Below are 21,932 nucleotides of genomic sequence, written 5' to 3' on the forward strand. Positions count from 1 at the left end.
TACCTTCGAATCCATGAAAGTATACCTTGATTTTGCATAAAGGATAGAACCTAGAATAACCGGTTCATTCAAAATCAAATCTACTTGTTTTGCATGACCCTTTTATCCTTCTTTGGGATTGATAGTCCCTTGGCAGAGACTCCTATCATCCAGGTTTAAATCCTTCCTCTTCTCTAGCCTCTTTACATATGTAAGTAAAGAATAGGGGCACTTGCTAGCTTCAGGGACTGTTGGCATTAAGTGTCTGCAATGTGAATAGGTTGCCAGCTTGTTTTATCAGATTTATACACTGCCATGGACTGGAATTATTTATATTCAAAAACTCTTCTATTTAAACCTCATTGCTAAGATATACCTTAGAAATAAAAGTAAAGAGCCTGTGTTCAGACTTCTGTTCTTTTATAGGCATTTCCTGAGATTTAATTTTAAAAAAAGTGCAGAATGAGCCAACAGGTCGGAGACACAGCAGCAGTCAATGTCATTCTCACAAGCTGCCTAATGCCATATTTTAAAAAACTCATTATAAGTCATGATTCGACTTTAAGATTTTAAGAACCTCACAATAAATTTGCTATCTTTAAAGAGAAGTTTGGTTTAATTACCGCTTAAACATTTTTTGTTTTCTTGTTGCAGCCTTTTGATTTGGGTGATATTTTTCGTCATCTGTTCCTCTTATATTTCAGAGGTTCTGTTCACTCTTCGTTTGGTTGCTTTATTACAGATTGGTCGTGAAGAAATACATGTGGTTGTCATTTCCCTCAAATCATGTCCATGGGAGGGTCTGTCTGTAGAACTTGTGCTTGGTTTGGAAGGACCGTGGTACAATATAGTGAGACTGAGGAAAGGTAATACTTGCAAAAGGCCAACAGACTCTTCGTAGAACTTAATAAGACCGTGCTCCCCGTGACGTAAAGCCCTTCTGAAGCCCAGCAGACAAAGGTCAGGCCCCTCGTCCCGGCATCCAGAGCTGCGGTGTCTGCTCACCTTTCCCATTCCATCTCTCTCTGCCTTGCATTTCATTGTCAGCACACAGACCCTCCGGCCGTTCCTCCCAGATAGCCACTCTTCCTCTCTTCTGTGCTCATGCTGTTCCCTCTTCCCAACTTCCTTCCCCACCTTTAATTTGATCGCACTTGTCCTCTGGTTAAGATGTATCTCAGGCGTCTTGTCATTCAGGAGGCCTTCTTCGTCTTTTGTCCCATCTGGGTCAGAAGAACTCTTTTGTGTCCCTGCAATATTCCATGCACATCTCTACTATCATACTTACTAAATTATATTCTAATTTTCTAATTAATAGTTGATATGCCTGGGCAGCCCGGGTGGCTCAGCAGTTGAGCACCTGCCTTCAGCCCAGGGTGTGATCCTGGAGTCCTGGGATCAAGTCTCACATTGGGCTCCTTGCAGGGAGCCTGCTTCTCCCTCTGCCTGTGTCTCTCCTCTCTCTCTCTCTGTCTCTCATGAATAAATGAATAAAATCTTAAAAAAATAGTTTATATGCCTTGGATACTAATCTAGAACATGAATTCTTTTATTAATTTTTTTTAAAGATGTTATTTATTTATTTCTTTGAGAGAGCAGGAGAGCATGAGCACATGCGGGTGACCTGGGGAGCAGGGGCAGGGGCAGAGGAACTCAAGCAGACTTGGGCTGAGTAAGTGCGGAGCCCAACGTGGGGCTCAGTTACACGACCCTGAGATTATGACCTGAGCCAAAAGCGAGAGTCAGATGCTTAACCGACTGAGCCTCCCAGGCACCCCCAGAACGTGAGTTCTTGACGATGGTTACTCTTTTATTAGTCTGAGTTGTTTTTACCAGACTTCTGTTCTGTCCAATGTTAAGCACCCCACCAATATTTGATGAATGAGTGAACAAATGAACAAATAAAAGCTATATTTAATGGAATTAAGTCTTATCCTATCACAAGTGGTAGGATATCAGGTTATAGCTGTGACTCAGACTTCAACCCTGAATCCCTGGTCCTCTGACCAAAGGATGGGAAAGAGCCACAGGGACGCCAAGGCGACGTTCAGAGCTATGCTTGCAGAGAGTTTTTTTTATCTTTAATTCCATACGAAGGAGTAATTTCTAGGGCTTTCTTTTTCTTCTTTTCTTTTCTTTTCTTTTCTTACTTTACTTCTCTTTTCTTTTCTTTTCTTTCTTTTCTTTCTTTCTTTCTTTCTTGCTTTCTTTCTTTCTTTCTTTTTTTTGTTCTGTATTTGTGATCACATCAGTAGTAGCCAGACTATAGCAACAAAGAAAAGAAACCTTGCTTGCTCTGTGTGCCTCTCCTCAATCTACAGAGTCTGCCTGCCGTTCATCGAGGTCAGTTAGTTAACAACAAATGCAACAGAGAAGTTGTGCCATTAGTCAGCCTGCGTTGCCCTCAATCTCAATCCTGAATATTAAACAGTGGACTCATTTGGAGAGAATCGGGCAAATATACAGGTTGTAACATTAATCACAGAGTTACTTAAACCCTCGGCCTTTTCTTCCTTTTAGAAGTGGTAGCTTATCAGGAGATGAAAGAGCAACAAGAAGGCCCCATAGTTTCTGGCGAATGTTAGGTTTCAATGAGGATTTTTCCGATTTTAATTAGTTAAATATTCCCTACCAGCCCATAGCAGTAGAAACACTGCAGTATTGGGCTTCTTGTCACTCTTACCATTTTCTAACTTCAAATGAAAGGTGACAGAGGATGCTGTGGTTGTAGCTGTTGAACAGCTATTTAAAAAAATGACATTTCTCTCCCCATATCGGATTTGAGATTGGGGGGCGGGGGAGCGAGGGGCTGGCAGGGAGCTTCCAGGGTCCTGACCTTTCAGAGGTCCATCCTGCCCATGCTCCTGTTGGCCACCCTAGGACCACAGCTCCCTGTTCTCTGTGCTTGTCCATCAGGACCACTGAACTTGCACACACGAAACCACACAGGGACACGCTTTTGAGAGATGTTTCTGCAAATTCACAGCCTCCTACCTCAGGAGAGCCCTTGGTGCTTTCTGTTAGTCTCATCTGTCCACTAGTTCATTCTCCATGATTTTCCTGAGCCCAGGCTCTCCTGCCTCTACCCCGCAGCTGATGAGCCTGTCTCCCCTCTAGTTTTCCTGAGAACATGAGGAAGGAGGGTAAGGAGATTCATACACTCCAGCATGTGTACATATGTTATCTTACTGAATCGGCACAGTCTGAGAGTGGGAGATTACTCTCACACTGAGAGTACTGAGGTTACTATTCCTACTGCAGATAACATAACAGACGTGTGGCGCCTCTAAATGGTGTGCTCTACTCCCAAACCGCTTTTCCTTCCCTGTGATGTGCCTTGCTTTACAGCTGAAGCTCGTGGTATTATCTGTCAATTTTCTCTTTTTACCATTTCTGAACGTTTAGATACAAATCCATATTTCTTTGATTATTTTTATGCTTCTTTTCCTCCATCCGTGGCCAGTGTCTTCTCCCCTTGGGTGGGCCTTGAGCATGGACTTCCCTTAACTTCCGGCTCCTTCTTGTAATCATTTTATCCCCTCAATACATCTACATGCTTAAAGCTCTTTCGTGTTAAAAATCCATTCCTCATCCTCGTATCTGTCTCTGGATGCTACTCTATCCTTGTTCTTTCCCTCATAGCAAACTTTTGAAAAGCATTTTCTTAATTCTACTGTGTCACCTCCAGTTCAGTCTTCTACACGCTGTAGTCTGGATTCCAGGTCCATCATTTTACTGAAGCTGTTTTGTTCTACAAATATGAGATTTTCAGTTTAAGAAATAACCAAATCCAGTAGTTACTCTTCAGTCATGACACTTCGGGCTCCCTGCTGTGTGTGATATCTACCGTGGGATAATCTCTCATTGACAAAAATGTCTTTATGACTTTCACAATACTCCTTTCTCCAAAACTCGTAATTTTTTTCAGGCTATTCATTTTTTATTTTTTAAAGATTTTATTTATTTATTTATTCATTCATTCATTCATTTATTTATTTATGAGATACACAGAGAGAGAGAGGCCGAGACACAGGCAGAGGGAGGAGCAGGCTCCATGCAGGGAGCCCAACGTGGGACTCGATCCCAGGTCTCCAGGATCAGGCCCTGAGCCGAAGGTGGCGCTAAACTGCTGAGCCACCCGGGCTGCCCAATCTCTCTCTTTCTATTTATACTGAACTTCAGTTAATAATTTTCTTTTTTGGGACAGCCTAGGTGGCTCAGGGGTTGAGCGTCTGCCTTCAGCTCAGGCCCTGACCCCAGGGTCCGGGGATTGAGTCCCACATCGGGCTCCTGCATGGAGCCTGCTTCTCCCTCTGCCTGTGTCTCTGCCCCTCTCTCTCTCTCTCTCTCTCTCTCTCTCTCTTTTTCTTTCTCTCTCTCTGTGTCTCTCATGAATAAATAAAATCTAAAAATAAAAATAATTTTCTTTTTTTCCCAACTGTATATGTCACACTATGCGCACCACAAGTTGCCATCTGTCACCGTACGGAGCTATTATAATACCATTGACTTTATTCCCTACGTTGTGCCTGTCGTCCCTGTGACTTTTCATCCATTACTACAAGTCTGTGCCCCCCACTCCTTTTCTCTCCTTTGTGCCCATCTCCCCAATCCCTTCCCTTCTGGCAACCACCAGAATCCTCTATATTTATGGGTCTATTTTTTTAAATATCTTAATGTTTAAGGAACCTTTGTGCTAGCATTTTTCTAGATAAATTGATAATGGCCTTCCCTGACATGTCTCAATTTGATATATTGGCGGCCAGGCCTGCCAAGACTTTCTGCCGTTCTGATGTGAGGGTCCCATTCGAACACATGACAAAGGAAAATGCAGTCTTGACCAAACAGCTTCTCCTTCTGAAATTGTTTGCATTTGATCTGGTTCCAGTCCAGTTTTAGTAACAACCATTATCTATGTTCGCCAACTGCTTCGCTCTTAGGAGCTCCAAAAACTTCTGTTTGGCCAAGAACAGAAACAGACACGCTGATGTGTGCATGTAGATATGTCCTCATTCTGGTTTCCATCATGGGAAGTGAGCTCAGACAGCCTCCTTTGCTTTCTGTCCGTTTATGTGATGACATTTACTGGTGTAACGTAACATCACTTAATGATCGTTATTCAGTACGTTGAGGTTGAGGAAGCTCCACACCTTTCTTAGGCTGCCACACCTGAGAAGTGTCCACTGAAATCTCTCACCATTTCCATTAGGAGCTCCATTGCTGGAGTTCTGAATTCTATCCTAAATCTTCAGTGGCAAGAACACTGGTTTGTTTCATTTCTATATTGGAATTAACTGATATTTGATCCAAGTCGTTCACTATCAATAGCTCTATACTATTTCAGTGACCTAAGTTTTGGGTTTTGGTAGATTTGTTAGCATATATAAAGGAAGCCCCTAGTCGTGTCTAAAGCTGAGACTTATAGTGTGTGAAATTTTGAATGAAGTTGATTCAAGGCAAGTAATAACAGATCCTATGATCATCACTACAGTCCGCACTTCAATATCACATTTGTATTTGCTCTTACTAATATTTTTATATGCAAATATATACACATTGCAAACATGTTCTTACATGAAAGCTGATCCTTGCAAAGAGATTCATAATGTTTAAAAGAAGTACATATTTTTATTAACAATATTGTGGTCCTTAAAGAATCAGTTCTAAGTGTAGTGTTGTTCAAATCTTGCTAAATATCAGCAATTTATTGTAACCTTAAAAAAATTAATTTGAGGGGGGCGCAGTTGATCACAGTGTCTGGTTAAAGCCTCTGACTCCCAGTTTCGGCTCACGTTTGAGATCAGGGTCGTGAGACTGAGCCCCACCTCGGGCTCCACGCTCGGTGCAGAGTCTCTTCAGATTCTTGTCTCCGCTCTCTCCCTGTCCCTCTCTTCAAATAAATCAATAAATCTTTAAAGAAAAAAGCAAATGTTGGGATTTTTATCATTTCTGTGAATTTTCAGGGGCTGTCTACTGAATACTTTACCCAATATTATAATTATTATAACAAATATATCCATTTTTCTGAGACTGGAAGGTAAGACTGCACAGGCATAATGCAAAAAGAAAGCAAAATAATTTTTTCTTTGGTTTTCCTTTGTTTTCATCCCTTTCTCACTTTTTTCCCCAAATACTAAAAACCTGCAATTTTTTTTAAACTCACTTAACTGTTTTTTTTTCAGTTGATATTTTTATTTATTTTTATTATTTATTTTCAGTTGATATTTTTACATTATTTTCATATTAGGTACTGGTGAAGTAATATTTTCCTACACAGAATGTCTTTAAAAACGTGTCCGGGTTTAGAATGCTCCCTGGTCCAGGTGTCAGCACGAGAAGGTCGGAGGGGGGTAACTGGCCGTCGGACTGAAGTACAGATTCCTTCGGGAAACGACTGTTCAATCCTGAGTGCCAGGTTCGAAGAACGGTACTGAAGTGCCGGTTTGATTAGGAGACAGACATCGTGTAGTTGGAGGGGCAGCAAGTGCTTTAGCGGCCGATTCCGTGGGCCGCAGCTTGTTTCTCGGGTGGGGAGGTTGGAGGCCCAGGGCGGAGCACGGGGCACTGCTTCCTTAGCGGGGCCGGGTGGGGAGATCTCCGGGATCTTCGCGAGGGCAGGGACCCCAGTCGCAGGGCCTCTGCCCTTGATGAGCCCAACGCCCCCGGAGGCCATCCCACAGGGGATCGTATTATAATTTTTAAGATGGATTTTGGGGCATTCAGTCTACTGCACAGGGATTCTGTGAAGATCGAATGAAGACAAACGCAAGATGCCCTTGAAACTGCCCCGAGCGAGGCCGCCCGCCCCTCTTTCCCGTCCCGCTCCCCGGAGCTGCGTCTCTGACAAGGCAGCTGCTCCTCCAAGCCTCCCTGCCTCCCACCGGCCTACCCGGTGGCATTTGACCTTCTGTCTTTCCATGGCCTTCTGGAATTGCCTGGTGGCCGCTTGCGCTCCCCGGAGCACCTGAGCTTTGCCCCCGCCTGGTCAGCCTTGATCCCCTCTGCCCCAGGCGCCTACCCTTGGCCCTAGGCCTCCGTTGTGATTGTTTCCGTCCCACCTGCTGCTTCAGGCATTTGAGGGCCTCTACTGCACCTCCCCCCAGGACCTTCTGGAATGCGGAGTGCGCAGACCAGCCCCCCAGCCTGAACCCCTGCAGATCTCCCGCAGAGCCTCCAACTGCCTTCCTCCTGGGGGGAGTAGAGGCTGCACGAGTGTAAATCTTGAATCCCTGCACTGCTGCCCACAGCCCCCATCACGGCATTTGATGGGTTTCTACTCTGTGCCAGACTCCCAGTCTGGCAATCCCATGTCGATGAGTTAGAGCTCCACAACAGAATAGGGTCTGCTGAGGGCCCTCGGGAGGGCGCGGGAATCTCACAGGTGACCCTGACTCAGGAGTCGGTGTGCGGGTGGAAGAATGGAGGAGTAAGTGAACGGACCATTTATTTCAGTTGTCTAGAGCGGACGTGTGGTCCTCTGCAGGCCTCCGCGTGGCTGGGCACCTCACCGTCTCCTGTTGCAACCACAGTGAGTCCTAATCCTTCCTTCACGACAGTCGCTGATAACTCTCAGGTGGATACGGGGTAGTTGTGATGAGTTCTGTACACCTGCTTTCTCAGGGACGCCAACCTGCCTCAGCCACTGAAGGTTCCAGCTGCAATGTTAAGCATATTAATTGGGAATTTAAAAAAATAATGTTTAAGCATAAGAGTAAACCGACATTTCATTATTAAAGATAGGTAAAATCTATTTAATGCTTCTTTGGTTTGTGTTTCATCCTCGTGCACAATTTTTTAACACTTCATTAGTTTACTTCCTTTGGCTTGCTACTTCTAATGATTTGAAACAATCTTGTTTCTAGAGCCCTTTGCAAGAAGAACCTCAAGTTACTATTTTTTTTTCTCTGGGCTTTTTCTGCTTTACAGACTTTTCACGAAAAGAATTTGGAATCTTTTTGCGTTTTAATCACATTCAATTTAATCACAATTAATCACAATTAATTAAACCACAATTTAATCACAAAGATTCAGGAGTGTTCTTGAACCTGTACTGTATTTGGCCCCATGATCTAGTTGGTGTTTAAAACTGAATCTAGACTCAATATAATCATTTGATACACTTCACACATAATCTAGTCATTTAGGGTCATTGAGGTTTAAAATGTCCAGACTTAAGGTCTTTCTGGATACTCTTCAGCAGAAATTTAATAGGGACAACTCAACAAAATTATCATGTGCCAGTCAAATACGACCTAGAGCCTGTTTCAGAAATGTTTCTTAATTGTTTTCTTTTTTTTTTTTTTTTTTTCTGTTGTCATTGCGTGGTAGATCTCTTTGAGATTTTAAACTCATAAAACAAAAAACATCATGTTTTATTTGTCTGATTTAGCCATTAAACCAGTATTTATTGAACATGTACTACGTGCCAGGCTTTTTTTCCTAGCTGCTGGGGTGTGGAAACTAATCAGTAAACCTCGTGTTTTAGGAGAATAAATATAAAATAAAGAGAAGGGATTGAGAACGACCACAGGAGGAAAGTGTTTTTTTTTATGCAGGGGGTTCATGGAAGGCCTCCCCAAGGAGGTGCATTGAGCAGAGACCTGATAGACGTGGGAACGTGAGTGAGTGGGCCTTGCAGACACCTGGGTGGAGCCGTCAGGAAGCATTCCCGGAGAAGTGGCAGCAAGTGCCAAGCCCCGAGGCGTCCCGTGGTCCAGGGAGAGAAGCCTGTGTGACTGGAATCCACGGCAGGAAATGGGATCAGAGAGGGTGGGAAAGATGGGGTCTTAGAGAACCTCTTGGCTGCATTAGGGAGTTTGCATTTTCAGGCAGTGGCTCAGCAGTTTAGTGCCGCCTTCAGCCCAGGATGTGATCCTGGAGATCCAGGATAGATCCCCACGTCTGGCTCCCTGCATGGAGCCTGCTTCTCCCTCTGCCTGTGTCTGCCTCTGTGTGTGTGTGTCTCTCGTGAATAAATAAATAAATAAAAATCTTTAAAAGAAAAAAGGAGCTTGCATTTTCTTCTGAGTGAGATGGAGGATATTAGAGGGAGCCAGGTCAGGAAACGACATGATTTGATAAATATTTTAAAAGATAAGTTATTGATTGTATTAGTTTTCTTATGTCACATAATAAATTGCTTCGGATTTAGTGGCTTTTTTTTTAATAATATTTTATATATGTAGGGAGGGAGGGAGCCAGGAGAGAAGCAGAGGGAGAGGGGAAGTGAGAATCTTAAGCAGATTCCCCACTGAGTGTAGAGCCTGACACGGAGCTGGGCTCAGGGCTTGACCTCAGGACCCCAAGGTCATGACCTGAGCCCAAATTGAGAGTCAGGTGCTTAATGGACTGAGCCACCCAGGGGCCCCAAGTTTTGTGGCTTTTAAGCACATTTCTTATCAGGGCGACTGGATGGCTCAGTCAGTTGGGCGTCTGCCTTCGGCATGGAGCGTGATTCTGTGGGTCCTGGGATCGAGCCCTGCGTCGGGCCCCCTGCACAGCGGGGAGTTTCCTCCCTCTAGCCCTCTCCTCCCAACTCGTGCTTGCTCTCTCTTTCTCTCTCTCTTCTGTCAAATAAATAAAATCTTAAAAAATAATAATTTATTATCTCATAGTTTTCATGGGTCAGGGGTCAGAGAGGAGTGACCGCTGAACCGGGTGCTCTGCTCAGGATCCCCTGAGTGAAACCGAGCCGCTGGCTGGGCTGTGTTCTCACGTGAAGTGCGGGGCTTCTGCGGGGCGTTGGCAGGGTTCCCTTTTTGCAAGATTGAGGCCCAGGTCCCTATTTTTTGTTTGTTTATTTTGTTTATTTGCTTAACTACTACTTCCGCTGCCATAAAAAAAGACTCACAGAATTTTCCATCTTCAGCATTTTTAAGTGCGCGGTTTGGTCATGTTATGTGTCCTCACATTGTTGGAAAACAGATCCCCAGGACTTTTCCTCTTGCACAGCGGGATTCTGTACCCATTAAGCAGCGCCCCGTCTCCAGGTGACAGCCGTTCTGCTTTCTCCCCGTGAATTTGGTTATTTTAGGAACCTCGTGTGTAGAGGAACCCCCCGGTGGTGGTCTGTTTGTAACTGGCATGTGGTGTGCTTGTTTCGCTGGCTGTCGGCCTGGGGCCGCCCCGGGATCCGGGGCCTGGCTGGACGCCCCGCTCTTCCAGCCCCGGCGGGGGGCAGGCCGGCTTCGAATGTCTGGCACGTTGGATCTCTCCGGCCGCAGTGAGCTGGGACGAGCCTCCCGTACCGTCACAGCATCGCAGCAGGGACCCCCGTCACCTTTGTCGTGTAACGTGACCTGGTTACAGGAATGGCTATCCCGTATATTCTCAGAGGTCTGCCCACCATGTCAGGGAGAGCGGGTTTGTAGGCGGGGGGCCCGAGGAGAAGCCGGAGACGCACTAGAAGGCCCTGGAAATGTCCAAGCCGTTGCTTCTCAAAATTGAATGTGTCCATGCATCTCCTGGGGACCCGGTTAAAATTAGCCTGTGGCTTAGCAGCGTCCTGGTGGGACCTGCCCCTCGGTCTCCCTCACGGTCTCCGGGTGATGGCAGGTGCTCGGGGCGCGGCCAGACTGGGGCCCGCGGGGACAGCGGCCTGGGCTGGGCAGCTAGTGGCAGCCACGAGCCGCCTGCTGGAGGACGTCCCTGGGAGGCGGACCCAGAGGCTCGATGGGGAGGAGACAGGGACGGGCGCCGGGATGGCTTCTGCGTGCAGGGGATGACGGAGATGGCAGGAGCAGCTGGTTGCCCGGCAGAAGTCCAGCGTTCAGTGGTGGCCGCGCCGCGCCAGGATCCGCAGAGGTGACCGCCAGCCACGCGCGCAGTGCAGGCTCGTTCGTGGACCCTGGGAGCTCCGTGTTTGTTGCACCACGACCGTGAGCCTCCTGCTGGGTGCGGGAGGACATAGGAGCGTGCGCGGGCCCACGGACTCCTGCTGCACGTTCCCCGTTGCCGTCGCTCGCCTTCAGTCGGCCGAGCAGTTTGCCCCGGGCCCGCGACCTTTACGGGACAAGCGGCAGACGGGCCAATCGTAAAGCTGTGCCTAGAGGCCAGAGTATGCCCGGGCAGAGTGAAGGCCATCGGCTCCGGCTCTCCAGGAAGAGGGCGCGTCTTCCTAATAAGTTTTCAGATCAGCTCTATTCCGTGCACCTGACAGTCTTGCAGAGGGGGGTCCCAGTCTGGGTTAGGGAGGCGAGAGGCATGGGGTATTGGCGGGCCCTGACAGGGTCTGCCTCCAGCTTTAGTTCTATGTATATGGCCAGTCGGTGCCGGGCCAGCCCAGTCCCCCCAGTTTCTGCCCACGCTTGGGGAAATTCCTGCAGCCAACGGTCAGTGTCAGTCACTGGGGCTGAGGGCGTTTGATGGAGACAGTATTAGTCTTCTAAACTCAGGACACGCACCTGAATCGGTGCCCCTCCTTGTTTAGGATTTTTGCCCCTTCGGGGTAGAAGCGAATTTGTGCCCCCATCTTGGTGAGCAAATCCCTACTTAACAACAGGTAGGGACACTCGGGGATGGCCATGAAGGAGTGGGATACCCGGCCCATGCCGAGATCCACAGTTCTCCGGGGAGTCCATGAGTACTGTTGGCGCCCGTGGCCCCTTGCACCATGAGGCCTTGTTTGCCAATTTCCCTTGGGGTTGTAATAAAATCAAATGTTGTGCCCCAGTGTCCACTAGGAATTCAACGGGTTGCCCCTCCACTCTGAGAGTTACCCTGGGCTCGGGGAGGGGTGCCGAACCCCGACTCCCCTAGTCCTCCAGGTCCTCCATCTCCAAGATCTTGGCAGGGGCCTTAGATCTTTTGTTAGGACAGTCTTTCACCCAGTGGCCCTCTTCCTGGCAATAAGCACATTGGTTTTTGTTCAGTTTAGGGCACTCCCGATGGGGACCAGGGCCATCCTCCTTACCTGTCCCTGAGCCAGCTTCTTGAGGTGCCTCCGTCTTTCCCGTGGGTCATCCATGGTTGTGGCCATCAGGATCTTGGCCAAGTTTCAGGTCTGCCGATCACTTAGTTGGTTTGTTGCTCTTCTGGACTTTCTCTATTATTATAGACTTTTTTTGCTACTATTACTAAGTCCTGCAAGCTCTTCTCCCCCAGTCTCTCTACTCTTTGCAATATCTTTTTAATGTCTGAAGCGGCCTGGTTAACAAAGGCCATGATAATTGCGGCCTTTGTTTCCAGGGCTTCTGGGTTCCTAGGGGTGCACTGCCTAAAAGCCTCCATGACTGTCTCTAAGAAGGCTGCTGGACTCTCATCCTTACCCTATCTCACACCATATACCTCGGCCGGATCGGTCGGCTTGCCGAGGAGCCTGGACACCTGCCGGGAGAGTCTGGTAGTAGACCTAGAGTCTCTCCTTACCTTCAGCTGAGTTGTGTGCTTTGGGGAGTAAAAATGGTTTTAGCCAAGGAGGGGGATTCTCGATCATGTCCTGCCAGACCAGGATGTAGGGCACCTGGTCAGGGTGGCCGTCTGGCTTGTCCCTGAAGATCACGGCGTTAACCTTTAAGATAATAGGTAGGTGGAAAGTTCCTTCTTGGGGCCATCCCACGTCAAAGGTTGGCCATTCTGACATGCAGTAAGTTTGAAATTTCCCTCTCTGTATGTCTGTGCTCAGATTATGAGCTCTTTCCCTAACGTCCGAGAAGTGGGAGAGCATAAGAGGCAGGGAGTGGTTTTTGTCTGCCCCATTATGTCCCCCATCCACACCAAGACACAGACAGCAAAGACGATTAACAAGGACACAATAACACAAACATTCCAGTGTGGCCACAGAGACAAAACAGAAAGTAACCCAAAAGGGCTGGCAGTCATCCCTCCTTACAGATGAGGACCCAGTCCTCCCGGCAGGGGCAAGGGACATCTCCTCAAGACCCCCGGTCGACGGCCCACCAGTGCATCCGCCTAAGCCAATGTCAATCTAATACAGATGGGAATTCCTACGGGTAGAAGTACAGTATAGAGCTCTCAGAGAATATGCGCGCAAAAAGTAGAAAAAGTTGAGTACACTCACCAGGTGTGAAACCCTCTGGATGTGGTCCGGGGGTCTCTTGGATCCCGGACGAGCCCCCAAATGTTGTGCCCAGGATTGCGAGTCCAAGAAACCATCGAGGAGCCGACACCGAAGCAAGTACACTAGGGTTTATTAACAAGCTCGAGCTTGGGTCCAAGTCCCTGCTCTGCTGTGTCAGGTGCACTTGGACCCAAGCTCGAGCTTGTTAATAAACCCTCATGTAGGGATCCCTGGGTGGCGCAGCGGTTTGGCGCCTGCCTTTGGCCCAGGGCGCGATCCTGGAGACCCGGGATCGAATCCCACGTCGGGCTCCCGGTGCATGGAGCCTGCTTCTCCCTCTGCCTGTGTCTCTGCCTCTCTCTCTATCTCTCTGTGACTATCATAAATAAATAAAAAAATTTAAAAAAATAAAAATAAAAATAAATAAACCCTCATGTACTTGCATTGGTGTCAGCTCCTCAGTGGTTTCTCAGATTCACAATCTTGGGCACAACATAACAAACAACAAACAAGAGTGAGAGAGAGGAAGAGACATTTCAGGGAGAGCATGAGGATCACATAGGTGGGGGACAGGAGGCAGGAAGGGACCCGCCCCACGGAGCATACAGGGAGGCCAGAACCTGGCACCTGCCGCACCTGATGGCTGGACCTGGCCTTGCACAGGCTGGAGAGGTGGTGGGAGGCTGCTGTCAATTAGCCAGGAGCGAGGGCCCAGCCAAGCCCTTGCTGAGTCAGAGCTCGAGCGGCTTCACAGAGGCCTCCCACTGTGGATCACAGCAAAGCCCAGAACCCCACCCTGGCACAACTGCTTTAGAAACTGATTCAAAGATGTTCCAGTGTTTTCTACTATTATATCTATGGTTACGAAATGTCTGGACTACTTGAGAATACAAAGCTGAGCTTTTGCACAGTATCTAAAAAAACTAACTTCTTACCCTTTCCTTTCCCTAGGAGCACTGAATCAAAAAAACTGGGGAAAGAAGTACCCAACGTGTAGTAGCCCCAAACAGTCTCCCATCAATATTGATGAAGATCTTACCCAAGTCAACGTGAATCTTAAGAAACTTAAATTTCAGGGTTGGGATAAAACGTCTTTGGAAAACACGTTCATTCATAACACTGGGAAAACAGGTAAAATGTTTGCATTTTGTTTGTGACTTGAGTGTGTCTATTGGGCTCAGAGTATGTTTATATCAATTTCATTTTATTTTCATTTCCTTCATTTTATTTCATTTCCTTTTTGTGTGTGTAAAGTACTATGAACTGCCCTGAAACTATAGTAGAAGAAACCAAGTAGAATACGGTAAATCGGAAGTTTAGATGACATTTTTAAAATGTGTACAAAAATAAAATGACCTGGGTCATCCCATCCTGTTCTCCAATAATAGAACAATAGTGATGCTTCCACAGAAGATGTGATAACACAGGATACAGCTGATGCAGTTTAATAACTCCATCTCTGGTTAAATCACCTAGTTAATCAGAATTTCCTTTTCTCGGACACTGTGTTGGCGCTTGTTTGCTCAGCCCCATGCTATGTTCAATATTGGGACACGAAAAAAAGCAATCAACTATAATTGAATTTTAAGAAAAGAAATTAGTAAAAAAAAAAAAAAAGAAATTAGTGCTTCTATATAGAAAGTTCAAAATTATATACTGTCCTTAGAAAGAATTCTCTAAATGCTTTTTTAAAAGAGCTGTCTTTTTTTCCCTAAATATACAAAATATAATACCACAAAAAAATTCCAGTAAACAATAGAGGGACAAAATAATCTTCAAGAGTGAATAACTTTCCTTTTCTGATACTATACTTTAAACAAATTGTATGTATATGGGGAAGTTATATAATAAAAGCAAATATACTCATCAGAAAAACTATTCTAAATTATAATAGAAGCCATGTTGAGTGGTTTTATCCTTAGTGAATCTTTTCTCTATTCTTGATATTTTGGTAATGCAATTATTTGAATGTAGTAATTTTAAGTCCCATGAGGGTAAGAATTTTTCTATCAGTTCCTGATACACACTAAGCATTCAATAGGTGTTTTTAAATTAATGAATAATTAATAAAATTATTATACATTATAAGATGTTCATTAAATACATAACAGCATATTGTCCCGAAACTTGACATTCTCATTACCAGTCTTGAAAGATGTTACAGAGGAGTAAAGCAGGTAATATCTGCTTTATTTTCCTTAGAGGAATCTAGTTAAATGCTTGACCTTCTTAGGTTCACTGCTGGCTCTTTCAAGTAGAACCGTGACGGGTAGAACGTTTAGCAAGTTACCTAAACTCTATGATTCAGTTTCCCTGTCTGTAAAAGGGAGTATTAATGGTATCCCTTCCTTCATTGTGTGAGGTTGTGTAAAAGGCAAGTGTTTAACACATATAAAGTACTCAGTGCAGTGCCTAGCACATTGCAAGTGGTACAGAAATGTTGAACATTGCTGCTACTGTGCTTGTTGTTGTTGTTGTTGTTGTTGTTATTACTAATGGAAGTTTAGGTCTCTAGCTAGCTGGCCAAGATGTTGGGTTCAGTCCCTAACGCCAACCATGGTTTCTTGCCTCATGGAACAAAGACTATTTAAATCTGATGGAGAGACAGTAAAAGGCTCTTAAAAGAAGCATTGGTTTCAGACCGTTTGTAAAATAGAGTCAAAGTATCTGCTATGGAGCTCAAACAAGAGCACTTAAGATTCTGGGTTGCCCCTTGGGGTGCAAACATCACATGGCTAAGACCCCTCCAGTGGGAAGGGATTTCCCACCAGACAGAAGTGCGGGAGCCTCCTGAAGGGGGGATGATGCCTGCTTGCAGGGACCAGGACATGGGACATGACACCTGCTGATAAGAAGTGGGGAGGGTTGAAAGTGAGGGGGGGGCACCCCCAAGGGAAGACATTTCTTCTCCACTTTTCTGTTCCTTCTCTCTCTGCGCTGTCCCCTCAGCACCATCAAATGCCTTAGGAAAGCAGAGCTGTGGGGCAGGTGATTTCGGGACACCAGGCAGAACAGGGCAGAGGGACCGGCTGCCTGCTGCGGTTCGAGTCCTACACGGCAGTGAAGGTCTTTCTCTTAGTTCAATGAGATACATCCAGTGTATCTTTGCAGATTTACAAGCTTAGCTTCCAAATGGCAACTTCATTGTTTTTCATTTAGCAAATAATTTTTTTAATGTACCTCTGACTGAGGAAAAGTTAGTTGAAATTTGTAATTTTGATGTTCAGAAAGAGATGCAATTCTGTGTTTTTTTTTTTTTTCCAAAGTGGAGATTAATCTCACTAATGACTACCGTCTCAGTGGAGGAGTTTCAGAAATGGTGTTCAAAGCAAGCAAGATAAGTTTCCACTGGGGAAAATGCAATATGTCTTCTGAAGGATCGGAACATAGTTTAGAAGGACAAAAATTTCCACTTGAAGTAAGTCTGGTTCCACGGGTTACTCTGTTTCGTTTTTTAAACCATTGAGATTTTTATGTAGTGTATGACTTGATTAATTTATGATCAAATTGGGATCCCTGGGTGGCACAGCGGTTTGGTGCCTGCCTTTGGCCCAGGGCGCGATCCTGGAGACCCGGAATCGAATCCCATGTTGGGCTCCCGGTGCATGGAGCCTGCTTCTCCCTCTGCCTGTGTCTCTGCCCCTCTCTCTCTCTCTCTCTCTCTCTCTCTCTCTCTCTCTCTGTGACTATCATAAATTTAAAAAAAATTTATGATCAAATTTTATAATTTATAGTTATATCTGTCTGGTTTCTTGGTTGATATCTGCCTTCCTCACTGGACTAAGCTCATTAAGACCCGTACTTGATTTTCCGCTTCTTGGCAACCCAGGGGACCACACTATAGACGTCTGACGTCTGAGCAGATGTTGAGTAAAAGAAATGAAATTCCTTTTACAGCTCAGGAGGAGAAAAAAAAAGAAAATTTTATCAATTTACTGGAGTATCAGAGAAATGCAAAATAAAATGAGAACATTTTTCAGTTTTGAATTTGGTAAAAAAAATATAATAAATAATGAGAATACAACAAACGCTTTGATACATCTGGAAAGAGTATAAATTGGTATTTTCCTTGTTTTTATCCAGAACTTTACACATTTTATTCCCAATACCCACCATTTCTACTCGTAACAATTTAGTCTAAAAAATAAAGACAGGCTCAAAAATGTATGTGCAAAGATATTTAATAATAAAAAATTGAAAGAAAAAGAAATGGTTGCATACATCATGATGGAGGGGCTTGTGGCTGGCTCAGTCTGTGACACATGTGACCCTTGATCTCCGGGTTGGAAGTTTGAGCCCCACATTCAGTGTAGAAATTAGAAATTACCGAATAAAAATGTATTTAAAAAATATATTATGATGGAATATTACAGATCTTGTAAAAATCATGTGTTTCAATGACTTATTTACACAGAAAAGGTTCATCATGAGATATTAATGGGTTTTTTCTTTTTTAAGATATTACTGCTTTAAAAAAGCAGAATATAAAATAATATTGCAGTATCATTAATCTGATTTTGTAAAACATGGAAACTCATTAAACAGTGACTGAGGGCCCCGAGTCTGAGTCAGATGGACTAGGGTTGACTACTGACTTCACCATTTAGGAATCATGGACGTGACATTATTCAAATATTTAATTTACCTGAGCTTCCATGTCTCCCTTGTGAAAGTGACATAAGAGGAGTAGCACCTGCCTTATGAAGTTATTATGAACATTAAATGAGAGAGAGAATTATTACTGTTGTAAAAATAATTGAGGGAAGCCAAGAAGACATGAACAGTGATTTTCCCTGGGTGATGGCCTGATAGGTGCCTTTTCTTTTCTCCTTCAAAATTCCCATATTTTTAAAGTTAGTTGTAATGAAACTGTGTTCCTTTCATTGTCAAAATAGTTATTATCGAGAATAAAAATAAGATGAGTGAATTATCTGTTAAAGGACTAAAAAACTTTTAATGTGGATAAGCACATTCTGATTTACAGCTGATCCATTTTTTTTTCCAGTGGATAACTGTTAAGGATATTAATTATCCTTAAGGAAAAGCACATTCATCAAATTTGGTTTGTCGAAGGAAATAAGAGTCAATGCCTTACACATAGAACGTTCTCCCGTCGGGGAGATTCACCCTGTCACAATACTACTCATTTAGAGCAAAGAGGAGAATGAAGAAAACCCCTCACCACACAACCCCTGCACCAGCAGAACCAATGGTGCAGCATCTGTGCACTACACCTCAGACATCTTCTTATTAGAAAGCCCCTCGGGTTCTCTCTCAGGGACTGTGTGTTTGTTGTCTCTCTTCCTTGGACTCTGTCCAGCAAGGTGCACGCAGGGAGCTCAGGGTATCCTTGACTTGGTGGGGGTTGGCTCCTGCACCCTGTCCTCTCAGGTTGGCCCTAGGTGAGATGGGAGGGCGGAGGGACTGCGGCCCACCTTTGTCTCTTGCCTCGGAACTGGCCCCCGCCCCCGGCCCAGGTGGCTGGAGGGACCCTACGCTCCCCAGAGCCCCGTGGCGTGGCCCCTGCCTGTCCCCCACCATCGTGTCTTCTCTGCTGTGCGCTCAGCTGCAGTCACAGCCAGCTACCTCCCGGTGCCCTCGGTCCTCCCCTCTTGCCCCCTGCCCACCCCCTGCCCACACCCGCCTTCACCTCCTCCACCAGTGTTGCAGCTGCCCCCCCGCCAGGTTGGTTTACAGCCCCTCTCCCAGCAGTCTTTGCCATCACCTGGGGCAGGAGCCACGGTCGTCCTGGCCCTCACACCTGCTGTCTCTCCAGTCGCAGCTCCAACCCAGCATGGGCCTTGGCAGAGGCTTTCCAACGGGCCGAGGGGCCCGATTTCCATGCTCGGGACGTGGGGCGCACGGTGAGCAGCAAGAGGAAAGGCTGAAGGAGAACCTCACAAGGGACACAGCCTGGTAGCAGGACAGGACACTCAGAATAGGACCTTGAAATTCTTTTTGGTATTTTGTCGGTAGATGCGGAGAGTCCTTGAGCATTTCACCATTAGCAGAACGCGGGGGCACCGGGCGGCACAGTCCACCGAGCGCCCGGCTCTTGCCTTCGGCTCAGGTCATGATCTCAAGGTTGGGAGATCAGGCCCTGGGCTGGGCTCTGAGCTCAGTGCAGAGTCTGCTTGAGGTTCTCCGTCCCCGCCCCCCTCTGTCCCTCCTCCCCACAAGCGCCCTCTCTCGCTCGCTCTCAAATAAATACAGAAGTCTCAAAAGAACTGAAAGGTGGTATGGTAATGTCCAAAAGGTAACCCAGACCATTAGGAAAGGCACGTCCAGCCAAAGATGAAACCACACTTGAAAGAATTCCAACAAAATAGTCACAGTGCTATTTGATAGTTTACCTTATGAGACGGCTTTTCTAGGCTGTTATTGCCTCAGTATTCCCTGTTAGCCCCATTGCGGCCGTTTCTGTCCTCCGTGTGTCTCACGTTGCATTTCCTTCCTCCCTGCAGGGTGGTAAGTGATAGTGAATGCAGGCGTCTACACGTGTAATGGATAAAAGATTCTGAAAATGTACAGAATATAGAATCATGCAGCTTTAAAGAGCCTTTCTAATAGTATTTATTGAATTGGTGAATTACTTTATCGCTCCTGCGGTGCCCTTTGGATGTCCTCGTGTATAATAAAGCTGTCACTGTTGCATCCGCAGATGCAGATCTACTGCTTTGACGCGGACCGGTTTTCAAGTTTTGAGGAAGCAGTAAAAGCAAAAGGGAAGTTAAGAGCTTTATCCGTTCTGTTCGAGGTAATCATGATGCGTAGATTGAACGCTAACCTAATTCCTCCCGCGATCACCTGATACGACGTTTTGAGGCACGCTCTTTGATGGAAGAGCTTGCAAGTGGGAATAACTGGTGACGGTCTTCAAACAGAACAGCCCCCTTGCTGCTGTGTGGCAGAGGGGGCTCTTGCTTTCACTGATGGGGTACGTGGTTTCCCGCGAGCAGCTGTTGTGCGGCCCGGACTGGCCCCTGGGGACACGCACAGCATCCTAAGCACGTGGAGCAGGGGCTGTGAAGCCGCAGTTTTACGGTGTACTTTTCTCAGTGCAGAATGGAAAAGGTAGCCGATTTCTGTGCGCGTTACTTGTTTTTATCTCCCTGTTTAAAAAACAAGTATGCGTTTGGAGGACTTTGCTTTTGGGCACTGAAAATGCAATGCATTCATCTTTCCATTGAAGAGTCATCAAATAAGAGTCATTGAAGAGTTAATCAAATATTTTATCCCATTCTTAGAATGTCATTCTTCTTTAATAGGTTGGCATGGAAGAAAATCTGGATTACAAAGCAATTATTGACGGAGTCGAGAGTGTCAGCCGTTTCGGTAAGCTCTTTGGAGAAATCTCTTTCTTCCAGATTTCTCCTTTGGATGCATGTGAATGTTTATGATATTACAAATGTAAGTTCCAAGAGGAGAAGGAAAGACCTTTTCAAAGAGGAGCAATCTTTCAGTTCTCACACTTGACGATTTATACATGTCTCACTAAAGAATATTTAACTGAAATTTTTGTCTTATAAAAATCATAAAATGTTCATGTTAAGCAGGAAATTGAAGTTTTCTGATTTTATTCTTGAAGATAATGACATCACGCATTTAAAATGTAGTTATCTACTCTGGGGGCGCCTGGTGGCTCTGTTGGTTAAGCATCCCACTCTTGATTGAGGCTCAGGTCATGATCTCAGGTCTTGGGATTGAGCCCCGAGTTGGGCTCCATGCTCAGTGAGAAGTCCACTTGGGGTTCTGTGTCTCCCTCCGTCCTCCCCCTGTGCCGTACATGCGCCGGAGCATGCTCTCTCCCTCTCTCAAATAAATGAATAAATCTTTTAAAAATGAAATGTATTCATCCATTCGACTGCATTGTACATTTGTTAAAGACTCTATAATCTGAGACCAGTTAATTTCATAAACATTATGCTTTAAACTGAAAAGAGAATTATTACTCAAGTTAAAATTTATTTCCTGGTGGTTTCCTTGATAGGTCCTTTGCTTTTCCAGTATGACAGGGTTTTTGGAAGAAGGCAAACACTTACATAGAAGAAGATGCCATATGCTTTGATATTGTTCCACCGTGGATCTTGGCATTTGTCACGGTGAATGCTTGTGACAACATGGGCAACAGACAGCCAACCTGTTATTATTGTTATTTTATTTTTAGTAAGCATCCACACACACGGTATTAAAGCTGCTGCTCTGAGTTACTGCTAAAATAAGAATCATTCCTCTCCAGGAAGCTGCAAAATTTTGAAAGCAGGAACCAAATTCATATAGATCCTTTTTGAAAGCAAAAGCCAGGCCTAGCATTGATTCCTCTCTGTCGCCCACATGTGATGATCTTGATTGACATAACTTTGCAGAAGTCAGGAATTGGTGAGCTCACGCAGAGCTGCTTTCATTGGGTTTTTTTTGAAAGGTGCAATCAAATGCAAGATGAAGTTGTTACCTCCCTCCATCCACTGGATTGCGGAATTGGGCACTGAATGCCATAAGCCACACTTAATTTTTCCCTCACTTAGTTGGAAAGTGGATTCTATCAAGACTGAAAGAAGGCAGCTTGTTTGAATCCCTACACTGAAACTCGTGCGGAACATGAACTCTGAATGTCCCCAGGCCTTGCGGCAGCCCCAGGGCCCAACAAGAGGGGGTTAGTCCTGACTTGTGCCGCTGCGGCACTTGGGCCGCTTGTTCCCGAGGCTTCATCTTTGTTTCTGGGTCTCCCTAGGAGCGTCCTATGAGGCTCACAGGAGTTTAAGAACCAATTTGCTCATATTCTTTGGCTAAGGTTTCCTTTTGAATGTTAACTGTGCGCAAGGCATTGAGGGAAGCGCTTCATCGGAGCCTCAGCTGCCGCCTAATAACCTCGCTGAGATTCTGGATTCCCAGCAGCGCCATTCGGCCTGTCTCCTGGCTCTTAGTTTGGAAACAG

At 45.6% G+C, this 21,932-nt stretch overlaps 1 protein-coding gene across 1 annotated transcript in view; it reads left to right on the forward strand.

Annotated features, from left to right (window-relative positions):
• Window positions 1-21,932, forward strand: part of PTPRZ1 (protein tyrosine phosphatase receptor type Z1) — a 172,476-nt gene that overhangs the window by 77,872 nt on the left and 72,672 nt on the right. The window contains exons 3-6 of the mRNA XM_041727517.1: window positions 13,949-14,128; window positions 16,264-16,415; window positions 19,659-19,754; window positions 20,266-20,332. Coding sequence (XP_041583451.1) covers window positions 13,949-14,128; window positions 16,264-16,415; window positions 19,659-19,754; window positions 20,266-20,332 — 495 coding nt within the window. The remainder of the gene's footprint in view (window positions 1-13,948; window positions 14,129-16,263; window positions 16,416-19,658; window positions 19,755-20,265; window positions 20,333-21,932) is intronic.

Source organism: Vulpes lagopus, chromosome 13, assembly GCF_018345385.1.
Source record: "Vulpes lagopus strain Blue_001 chromosome 13, ASM1834538v1, whole genome shotgun sequence".
Classification (NCBI taxonomy): Eukaryota; Metazoa; Chordata; class Mammalia; order Carnivora; family Canidae; genus Vulpes; species Vulpes lagopus.